This window comes from Dermacentor andersoni, chromosome 3, assembly GCF_023375885.2.
Source record: "Dermacentor andersoni chromosome 3, qqDerAnde1_hic_scaffold, whole genome shotgun sequence".
Taxonomy (NCBI): Eukaryota; Metazoa; Arthropoda; class Arachnida; order Ixodida; family Ixodidae; genus Dermacentor; species Dermacentor andersoni.
Genome location: NC_092816.1, coordinates 102,712,656 through 102,724,797, shown reverse-complemented (window position 1 = coordinate 102,724,797; position 12,142 = coordinate 102,712,656). Strand labels below are relative to the sequence as shown.

The 12,142-nt window shown below is 50.8% G+C and overlaps 1 protein-coding gene across 2 annotated transcripts in view; it reads left to right on the top strand.

The window, feature by feature from the left end:
• The window catches only part of LOC126540855 (nose resistant to fluoxetine protein 6-like), a 104,989-nt gene that overhangs the window by 64,037 nt on the left and 28,810 nt on the right, over positions 1–12,142 (top strand). For both annotated transcript variants that reach the window (XM_055076219.2, XM_055076225.2), the window contains exon 8: positions 8,843–8,936. In XM_055076219.2, the coding sequence (XP_054932194.1) occupies positions 8,843–8,936 (94 nt within the window). The remainder of the gene's footprint in view (positions 1–8,842; positions 8,937–12,142) is intronic.

Genomic DNA, 12,142 nt, shown 5'->3' with positions numbered 1-12,142 from the left:
CCCAGGAGGAGGCAGCGGCGGCCAAAGCAGAAGCTACAGCAGCCCGGAAAGAAGCCGCCGCCCTTCATCAACATATCGCCAAACTGGAAACCCAGATAAGTGCTCTTGCCTCTGGATCTCCCATTCCACCTGCCCCCGCTCCTGCTGCATCCCAGCCTCCCACCCCCAACCCACCCATCGCCCATACCTTACCCAGTCACTCCAATCCTACTTCCTCTCCTGATTTGCTAGCAATGGAAGCTGACACCGAACCCTCCACAAATTCAACTCCATGCACAGCACCCACTCCCTCCACCGCTACCTTACGAGACGACATTCCCACCCTGCTTGAGTCATTCGCTGCTCGCTTTGAGGCAAAATTGCAGGCCGCTGTTACTCACATCAACCAGGAATGTGCAACCCTCAAAAACGCGGTAATCCAGATAACACAAGACAATACTGCTTTTAACCAACGATTAGACGTGCTAACCCAATGCTTCTCTGACCGATGTAGCGATCTTGAGTCCCAGCTCAATTCTTACTCAACCGGCCTCCCGAAGCGGGACCCCACCCCAAATAGACGCAAGAAGGCTAAAGCAACGGAGGGAAACGACAACCCTATGCCTGTCATAGCTCACGACCCCCATCCCCCTGTTATTCCTTCCCCTGCTATCGACTCTCATGATGGCAGCTCCAAACCATAATCTTACACTCTGGCAGTGGAACTGCCGGGGCTTTCGCCAGAAGCGTCATGTGGTCCACCAACTGCTGTCCTGCGCAACGGGGCCCGACATCCTTGCCCTGCAGGAACCCTCCAACCCACTTACCCTCCCTGGCTATACTCCTATTCTGCCCACATCCCCCCTACCCTCCCGGGTAGCGTTTCTAGTTAGTCGCTCAATCACCACCATCTCCCATACCCTACCGATTCAAGACATTGATCACCTTCTAATTGAGCTTGTGCCGCAACACGCTCGAGCGAACAGTCTCTTCATCTTAAATGTATATAGCCACCCAAAGTGCCTACAAAGCAACTTCGAACGCCTCTTTACACTTGCGAAGCGCATAGCAAACAAGTGCCCCTTACTCGTCGTAGGAGACTTTAATGCCCCGCATACGGCCTGGGGTTACCAACATGACACACCGAAAGGCCGTCGTGTGTGGTTAGCAGCACAACAAGCCGGTCTCTCTCTACTCACCGACCCTACCTCTCCTACACGCACGGGAACCAGCGTCTGTAGAGACACTACGCCAGACCTTACGTTCGCACATCGCCTCCCTCACGCCACATGGTGCAACACACAAGAGAATTTGGGTAGTGACCATTGCATCATCGAAATTCTCTTAAACATTCAACTACCCCGCAGACCTCCCAGAGGCTCCACTTTCACGAAGTGGGACTCTTTCCGATCATATAGAGCAGCCCGCACCTCCGCCCCCATCAAGGACATCACCGAATGGTCCAAACAACTACAAAGTGATGTCCGACTCGTAACTCGTCCCCTATGGGAGGACTACCCCAGCGACACAGTTGACTCCCACCTCCTACATTTATGGAAAGCTAAAGCAAGCCTAGAACGACGCTGGCAAGGGCAGCGTTGGAACCGGACACTTAGACGCCGCCTTGCCCGTCTCAACAAAGAGATAAAGACACACGCAGCGACTCTTTCACGACAAAACTGGGAGTCACTATGCAACAAGCTAGATGGCAATATGAGTTTACCTCAGACTTGGAACCTCTTTAGACACTTAATAGACTCCACACAGTCTAAGACTACACAAAGACACAACCTCACCAAACTCATACGTACTTCCGATACACCTCCATTGGAACTCCTCCAAGAACTTCGAAGTCTGTACTTCCCCACACACCCTCCTTTAACACACACCGACTATGCAGGCCCCCCTAACGACTTCCTCGACCAACCCATTACAGAAGCAGAAGTTCAGGCTGAACTCCAGAGACTTAACACGAGCTCAACCCCCGGTCCGGACGGGGTACATAACAAGGCACTCCGGAATCTCGACGCTGAATCCATTGCGGCCCTTACCGAATACTTTAACGGGTGCTGGCAAAAGGGCACCCTCCCATCGCAATGGAAAGAGGCCAAAGTCGTCTTCATACCTAAACCCGGGAAACCTCTGCTCACCTCTAACCTCAGACCCATCTCTCTGACATCTTCGGTGGGCAAACTGATGGAACACGTACTCCAGACCAGGCTCTGCCGTTACCTAGAAAGCAATGATCTGATGCCCACCTGCATGTTTGGATTTCGTCCTGGACTTTCCACACAGGACGTCTTCCTACAGCTAAAACATCACATTCTAGATTCCCAAACCAACGACACCAAAGCTATTCTAGGTGTGGATCTTACTAAGGCATTTGACAACGTTACACACTCAGCTATCCTACAAAACCTTACAACCTTGGGAGTCGGAGCCAGGATGTACAACTACATCCGAGACTTCCTCAGCCACCGCACAGCCACACTTACTTTCGGTGACCACAGCCTCCCAGGTATCACACTCGGGGCACGAGGTACGCCCCAGGGAGCCGTCCTTTCCCCTATATTATTCAATATAGCACTCCTTCACCTACCCCAACAACTAGCTCAAATCCCCGACATCCATTTTAGCCTCTATGCCGACGACATCACTGTCTGGACAAACCGAGGCAGTAACGCCGAAATAGAACAACACCTACAATTGGCACTAACCACCATCGACACATATGTACGAGAGCGTGGCCTGACCTGCTCCCCATCAAAATCGGAGCTCTTTCTATACCGCCACAAGCAACACGATTCAGTCGTTCCTCCCATCACCCTTACGCTAGGTACTCACCCCATCCCACTAGTATCAAAAATCCGAGTGCTAGGGCTAGTTATCCACTCTCATGGCGCGCACGGAGAAGTCATAAAAACTCTCCAAACACACGCTCAACAGACCATCCGACTGATTCGCCGCATAGCGAACCGCCGGGCTGGCTTACGCGAGGAAAACACGCTTCGCCTCACCCAGGCTTACATAATAAGCCGCACCGCATATGCTCTTCCTTACCTACCCCTTCGACAGAAGGAGAGAGATCGAGTAAACGCGCTCCTACGGAGTTGCACGAAAGCAGCTCTACGCCTTCCTCCCAGCACATCCAATGACCGACTCCTCAAACTCGGTGTCCACAACACCTTTGAGGAACTCAGAGAAGCTACCTTTACGGCACAAATATCCCGTCTGTCTAACTCAGAGCCTGGCCGCACTCTGTTATCCCAATTAAGCCTAACCCCAATTACACACCCTACCGAGAGGGTCCCCCTTTCTCCTATCCTCCGCTCTAACCTGAACATACCCCCTGTCCCCAAGAACATGAACCCTGAGCGAGACGGGAACCGCCGAATAGCAAGGGCTCGGGCCCTCCACAAACAGTATGGCGAGGACCATGAGGTGGTCTACGTGGACGCAGCGGAATATACGTCAGGCTCCCGTATGGCCCTGGCAGTAGCCGACAATCGAGCAAAGCTTCTAACCTCCAGTTCAATCATCACCAATTCCACCACAGAGGCAGAAGAGGCAGCCATCGCGCTTGCTCTCATCTCTTCATCTGCCACCAAAGTTATCACTGACTCCAAATCCGCCATTCTCAACTATGCCAATGGCTACATATCCCGCACCGCTGCGCGCTTACTACGCTTCTGGCAGCCCCGGCGCCGCATAACCCTAATCTGGACGCCAGCACATGCTGGCCTCCCCGGCAACGAGGAGGCTCACTCCTTCGCCCGAGGTCTCACATTCCGGGCAGTGGGAGCCGAGCCCCCTCTACGGGCCGGGGAGTGCCTGCTCTCCTTCCGTGATATTCTCTCGTACTACCGGGACAAACGAAGGGAATACACACCCCCAGCCCCATCCCTCACCATAGAGCAGGCCGCACACTGGCGTCGACTACAAACTCGGACTGCTCCATACCCCATACTACTACATGCCAGATACCCAGACCAATTCCCCTCAACATGCAAACTTTGCGACAAACCAGGAGACTTCCTGCACACCCTCCTCACATGCCCCACCTTCCCTCATCCCCCATCACCTGCCGTGGCGGTGTCTTACTGGGAGACTCTTCTGACCTGCACTTCCGCTCAAGACCAGTGCTGGATCATCTCCAGTGCAATAAGAAGGATTGCGCTTCAAGGACTCTCCTTCGCTTTGTAAGGGTGCCCCCTCATAGTAAGGGAGCACTCAAGTGCCATGTAGGGGGCTTCGCCCCCACCATTCATATCATTGGCAATAAATGTTTCTACCACCTACCACCGCAGCGAGCGACCGTACACCAGCTCAGCTGGCGAAAACCCCGTAGCCGCATGCGGCGCGGTCCTTAATGCAAACATCACCCCAGGCAGACACAGCTCCCAGTCAGTTTGTTGTTCAAACACAATGCTCTCAACACGCGCTTCATGACGGAGTGGAGCTTCTCAACGGAATTCGACTGTGGGTGGTACACTGAGCTGTGTAACAGCTTTAGCCCGCACCTTTCGAGAAAGGCTGTCGTCAAAGCGCTAGTAAACACTGTGCCCTGATCTGATTGGATTTCTGCAGGAAAACCATTTCGCGCAAATATGGACAGTAGTGCATTGACTATCTCAAGTGAGCTGAGTTCTTTAAGCGGCACTGCTTCAGGGATCTTTGTCGCTGGGCAGATCACAGTCAAAATGTGTCTGTACCCCGTGGTTGTTACCGGCAGAGGTCCCACTGTATCAATAACGAGCCGTCTAAAAGGCTCCCTAATGATAGGTACCAACTTCAACGGCGCCCTCGATTTGTCCCCTGGTTTGCCCACCCGCTGACAGGTGTCACATGTCCTCACAAAGTGGTCTGCGTCCCGAAAACACCTGGCCAATAGTACTCTTGCAAGAGACGGTCCTTAGTTTTCTTAACTCCTAGGTGTCCGGACCACGAACCCCCATGCGACAAGCGCAACAGATCCTGACGGTAGCACTGAGGCACGATCAGCTGATCGAACTCCACTCCCCTGCGGTCGAGATACTTCCGGTACAGGACCCCACCTCTTTCCACAAAGCGAGCATTTTTCTTGGCGATACCTTCCTTGACAATGAAGCGTATGTTTTCTAGGCTGCCATCCTTCTTTTGCTCGGCTATCAAAGCTGCCCGGCTGACTTTTAGCAAGCTATTAAGTCCGTCTGACGTAGGCGCGATGAGCAAATCTGCAGATAGCTCTTCTAACTTTCCCGTGTCGGGCATTTCCTCTCCAGTATCTGGTGCCTTTAACGCTACAGGCTCAATTTTATTCAGTTCGGACGTGCTCTGAATATCAGCTTGCTGCGCCTCTGACCCTTTCTCATTGTTCGACAACGTCGGCCCCGCAACTACCGCCTTTGCAGCGAGCTCCCGAACCTTCGATCTGGTTAAGGCCTGAACGCTAGCCTCACCAAACAAAAGCCCCTTCTCGCGCAGGAGGTGATCGGACCTGTTCGAAAATAGGTACGGGTACTGGGGGGGCTGCATAGATGACACTGCCGCCTCCGTCTCAAGTGCTCCGAAAGGTCCTTCAATAAGCACTTTTGCTACGGGCAGACACACGCTATGAGCTTCCACGGCTTGCTTGATCCATGCGCACTCGCCCGTGAACATATCGGGTTCTACGTAAGAGGGGTGAACTACATCCATTGTAGCTGCGGAATCGCGAAGCACTCGGCACTCTTTCCCGTTCACGAGGAGGTCCCGCATGTAAGGCTCGAGAAGCTTCATGTTCTCGTCAGTGCTGCATAATGACAAAAACACGACTTTTGTTTTTGTTTCTGGACACTGCGCCGAAAAGTGACCCGGCTTCTGGCACCTATAACAAACGCGCGCTTGCCTCGTCTCGAACCGCTTTCTGCGTTCGGCTTCGGTTGCCGCCGTCTCCTTACGTTCGGTCGGACTGCTTTCACTCGCATCCGAACTACGTGTGTCCCCCTTTGCTCTCATGGGCGTGAACTTCGGCCTCTCAAACTTGGAGCCAAATTCACACTTTTGACCGTCCTTAGCTCCGCGAGCCCGACGCGTCACAAACTCCTCGGCTAGCTCAGCGGCTCTAGCCACCGTACTAACGTCTGGCCTATCCAAGCCCCAGTACCGCACGTTCTCAGGTAACCGACTATAAAACTGTTCCAGCCCGAAACACTGCAGAACTTTCTCGTGTTCACCAAACGCTTTCTCTTCTTTGAGCCACTACTGCATGTTTGACATTAGCCTGTAGGCAAACTCTGTATATGACTCACTTCTGCCTTTCTCATTTTCCCGAAACTTCCGACGGAACGCCTCCGCTGACAGCCTGTACTTTTTTAGCAGACTCGATTTCACTTTGTCGAAATCATCTGCCTCCTCTCTCTTCAAGCGAGCGACTACGTCGGCCGCCTCGCCGGGTAGCAAAGTGAGCAAGCGCTGTGGCCACGTTTCCCGAGAGAACCCCTGATTCTCGCACGTTCGCTCAAAGTTAACCAGGAACAAACCAATGTCCTCTCCAAGCTTAAACGGCCGCATCAGGTCAGTCATTTTGAACAATACTCGTTCTCCTGCACCGTGTGCCTGACTTCCATTACGAGCGCGTTCCATCTCTATCTCGAGACGCTTCATTTCCAAAGCGTGTTGACGGACGCGCTCTTTTTCTTGTTGCTCTCGCTCTTTCTGTTCTTTAAGTTCCTGTCTTTTTGCCGTCTCCCTCTCCTCAATGGTCTCAAGGCATTCCGACAGCTCGTCATCCTCAGCTTCTAACTCAAGAATAGCCCTTAGCAGTTCTGGTTTTCTGAGTTTGTCTGAGACATCCAGACCCAACTCTCTTGCAAGCTCCAGCAATTTCGGTTTGCGCAACGACTTCAAATCCATGGCTGCTCTGAATGCTGCTTTCTCTACTGCCTACTGTTGTCTTGCCGCAAACTAACCCGGCAGCAACGACAACCACAATTACCAGCTCTGTTTCTGACACTAACAAAAGCCTGGCAAAACTCAGAAGAAGAAAGTCCCGCACTCACCAAACCTCGCAGCCAAGAATTCAGCGCAGTCGTTCCGCTGCAGGCAACCAGTCATCACACAGGGCTCGTTGCACTGCTCCCGGATGGTCGTTGTGCTGCTCAGCATACAGTCAACCGCATATATTTGCTGCTGGCCTCCGTTGTCGCGATCTCACCGCTGGCAGACAGTTGTTGGAATTTCAGCGCTGACGCCCGTTGTTGCAAATGGGTCGGAAGCCCCAAGGGTAGCGTTGGCCTGGCGGCCTGGGGCACAACTGGAAGCATCCGAAGGTCCCGGCAAAGCATGAGTCGACTGGTAACAGAACAACTGGTTTACTCTAACATCGCAAAAGAGCGGGTGGTCAGGTCGACCGAAGTGGAGAGACGGGAGAGCACGTAACTCAACGGAAGAAATCGGAGCCTCTCTCTTGGCGTCCGGGGGCAGCTGCTTTTATAGTCTCGGAGTCGAGGGCAAGAAGGAACGTCACGTCAGAGGCGCACGTGACGGGGCACGGACACGCTGAGAGACAGGTTGAGACGAGTGTAGTGACGCATCCGCCGGGCCAGCGCCGGTCAGACCTCCTCGCTTCACACTTGGGGAGCTCCTCTCGCCGGCTGCCGCGCTTTGACAAGCGTGGGCACCAACATGCACACACACGCACACACGAAGACACGTGGCACTGAAACATGCCTGGACGCGCGTGGCGGGGAGGCGTATCGGCGGCGCTGAACGGGCCAAAAGGTCCGCCGCGCGTCGTAGGCGAAACGTAACAGTACCGAGTCTAGGTGCTCCGAGGGCTGACAGCTTTGTGTACGCTGTGTCCTCACCGTTTACTTTCGCCTTGGAGCAAGAGGCATCATGAAGGGCAATTCGCATGCTGCTGTTGTCGCTCTTCCTGCACGGCAGCCTTTTGACAACGAGTGTCCGCCGTGACCGAGTGAGATGTGTTCATATTTTCCTGTGCGCGCATGACATGATGCTTATTAACTTAGTAAGCGAAACTTTAAGAGTTTATACAGCCGGTAAAACTACTGCCATTGCTTCGCACATCTGTCTAATAGTTTGCTATCCTTCGACTTTCGGACGAAACTGCGACTTTTTCTTTCCCTTTTGTGCAGGGTAGCGAAAACCAGGCCTGCATTGGCTAACTTATACTTATACTTTACAACTTATAACTAATACTTTACTATGTGTATTCCTCCCTAAGAACTGGCTGTAAAAAGTGCACTGAAAGCTTCGAATACCGTAGTTGCACTATATTCTCTATACTATATTCTTTTCCTTCCCTATTCTATAGTCTATTCGTTCAGTGAACTCTATTTTTTGTCGATTATTTCGCGTCGACGTGTGTCATGTTTGCGCTGAAAGCTGAGATCTACAATATGCATCGCGGATTGAAAGTATATTGTCTATTGTGTAAATATATCAATACCTCGTTGTTGTATGTGCCCTAAAGAACTGGCAAAAGTTTGCACATGCAGAACGGCTATTACGTATAACTAACATCATAGGATTAGCCAGAAATGACCAAATGCGAACAAAAGCATTGACCAACTAAAATTCCTTGCGCTATTGGGTAAACTTGGACCACCCAATAGCGGTCACTGTGTGACCTACCATACGAAGGCTGTCTATTTTCTTGCCAGACATAGATATGCAGAAAATACCTTGATTACCTCTAGATTCACCACAGTGCATTTATTGTGCGAGTGGAGTGGATGGTGTTTGTGCAGTATTCGCTTTCTATACGTTAATGACAAGGCGCAATGCTAAGTTCATTAGATAAATAGACCTTGCTGAAGTGATGAATAGTGGCTGCTAAATTCAGGTAATGACTCATTGAACTTGTTTCTCCTTTCTTCAGCCCGTGTGCTGAACCTATTCATTGCTTCTGACCACTGGCACCACATGATTGCAACCGCGATGTTTAACAGCGTCGACACGTTCTTCTTTATCAGGCAAGTGGCAATATTTGTGTCCGAAAACGTATTCGGAGGGAGTGGTGACTACAGTAAAATTTGTTTGCGCAAGCTCACACACTAACACAGGAGCATACAAACAAACCATAAAACTCGACATTTTTATTAATAAAAGCATCCTCGTGATGTATGGAGCATGATCTCTTACGAGATCTATGTGATTGCGTATCGATGATTATCAAAATGTTCTTAACTGTTCAGGTTAAGCCTTATGAATCTACGGAACCTCGCTAAGCGATGAAATAACGAAGGAATCATTTCTAAGCCGCCGAATTCAACAAGCGGTCAAATTTTGGTGTGTGGTGTTTGTCTTTTGTTGGTCACCGTGGCTATAATCATATGTTCAATACCCCCACTGGCTAGCGTAATGCTCGTACAGAAAGTCCTAGCGTAAGAGTGTTTTTGTTTTTGTGAAAACATGCCCTGATTTTAAACCGCTAACTCTATAACATAAGTAACTATAGAGCTGGTTAACTCTATCACTTAAGTGACACGTATGAAGTGATATCATTTCATACGATCACCTTCACTGCACGTCCACGTAACTTGCAGGAAGAAGTGATTAGCTAGCGACAGGGTACACAATGAAAGCTAAAACTTTTCTCCTTGTTCCTTTTCTACTTAACTACACTAGGGGCTTTCTGTAGCGAGCCACTGACCTTTCGTTATGTTTAGGTGCGTTCGGTTTAGTGGAGAACCAGTGGCACAGCGCCTTCCTTACTGTCACACGCATGCACTGCGTAATTTACACTCCGCAGACAGCCCTCCCTGACGCGGATCGGATTTCACTCCAAAGTCAGGCGTGGCGGTGTGCCTGGAGAATAAGCGCTTTTCGCTTGAAGCAAACCATGTCGAGTTCCTAGCCCCCACTGCATGGTCTCATGAGTGAGAGTCTCGGGCCGTCTACAACCAGTCTCTTGCCTTGCCATTCCCTACGGTCTTCAACAAACACGAGGACGGACTCAGCTGCGGAGGCAGCAGAAGCGATGGAAGTCTATTTAAAGCCTATCGAACTAATCATGTTTCATCGGGCTTTTGAGTGGCTTGCATGGATCGTCGAGTTCGATAACTACCGCTTTGCGTCTAGGCTTGTCGAACAAGATCAAAGATGAAAGTACGAACTCTGCTCAACGCGGTGGTTTGCTAAGCGAGACAGATTTTTAACGCATTTTAGTTCTCCCCGGAAGGCCCCAGAAATTCGGGGTTGTCAAGAGAAAGTGTGATTAGCACTTCATTCAAGTGAGGAACGTCGTCTACGAATCGGTACGCTTCAAGTGTCGTGAACAAGAGCCGTTTAAGACCGCTTATCAATACGTCGTCGTCCTACACAACATGGCTGAAATTTGCGACGCGGACGTGTGCGACTGTGTCCCACAGACGACGTAGAACAACAGAATCCCCAACGTTTCAACGGGCTGGTTCTGCTGCCGGGCGTGCACATCATTCACCTATACCGCGCGGCTGCGCTTTTCTCAAACCGTGGCAAGGCGCATTGCTATGCGCATACGGAAAGCAGTCGAGCAGACGATAACCAGAATGGAACAGCAAGGAGGTATTCATCCTATCGAATGACCGGTACCACCACCCTACGGACAGCTGTCGGAAATTGTACCGGCAGTGAAACCCTATGAAAGTGTTCACATCTGCGTGGACTTCCCCCACCTAAACCCTTCAATTCTCAGGAAAAGTTTCCTCGCCCGACCACTTTGCTACACACACTCTCGTTGTTAGGTGAGGCAATCATTTTTCAAGGCTAGAGGCAAATTTACACTTTGATAAGTTCTCTCTCTCTCTGACATGCCAAAATATCACCTTATTCATAACGCCAATCGGACGCTTTTGTTTTACGAGCCTTCACGCGCCTTTTATTTCACGAGTTTCAGAAGCCGAAATCCTTCCAAAAACGCATTTCCGAAACCCTTAGAGGACTAACAGCAGCTGTCAACCGCATGGACGGGCTTCAAGCTAGATACAGTAAAACCACAATAAATCAAGCAGGCTAGGTAACTATTTGTCCCCGTCCCATTTCAAAGTGGATGGCCATAAACATCATCGTCACCATAATTCAGGGAATGGTGGTGAACCATCTTGCAAGATTTCTGCCCCTTTTGACTGAGAAAACAACCATTCTGCGTGATATTACCAAAAACCGTGACAGTGTACAAGGATCCTTGTTGAAGACGAAAACTTCCGTAGCATCAAGGACCTCATTTTTTGGGACCGCTCCTTGGCAAAACACCATCCGGGCTTTCTTACGGCACCCGCAGCAAACACATCATCCCAGGCCTTGGGCGCGGTACTGCTGCAGATTCGTCGAGATGGGAATGGCCCCTCTAGATTCCTAACGTCTACCGTAAGGCTGAAGTCGAAAATGAAACATCGGCTTTGATCTCGTGAGCCGAGCAGTTCGAGGAATACTTGTGTGATCTTAAGGCAACATTTCAAACACATTACTAATGTTTGCTCACTCTCTTGGCAATAATCCCTGAATCTGCTACCACCACGAATTCAGTGTTTCCGCATGCGCCTCATGCGTTTCAGCTACGTCATGCAGCATGTCCCATGAAAAAGCATCGCTACTGCTGACGTTGTTTCGGGGCCACTAACGCGTATCTACAACGAGCACTTATGGGCCTGCAAACGTTCGCCTTCGACCCAGTAAAGAAAGCCCAGAAGGACGATGAGATCTAGCAGCGTTTTCTGTACTCTTTCGCCAACAGATGACCAGAAAATCGTAACGTGCAAGCTCCATCCTCTCCATAATGGCAGTGCTAAACGAGTCGCTCAGAAAACGAGGCCTAGATACCGTAAGGAACGCGCCTAGTCATTCCTCGTTCGCTGATAAACGAAATTCTCGCATGCCTACATGAGAGACATTACAGCGCCGAACGCTGGAATTCAAGGGGCAATCAATCTTTATGGTGGTCGGCAATTGCAGTCAAACTTCGGCAAACAAGTTTCTTCTGTGAAGCAGGCGCGAAGAACCTACATCATCAACACCATCATCAGCCTGGTTACGCCCACTGCAGGGCAAAGGCCTCTCCCATACTTCTCCAACAACCCCGGTTAATGTACTAATTGTGGCCATGTCGTCGCTGCAAACTTCTTAATCTCATCCGCCCACCTCACTTTCTGCCGCCCCCTGCTACGCTTCCCTTCCTTTAGGATCCAGTCCGTAACCCTTA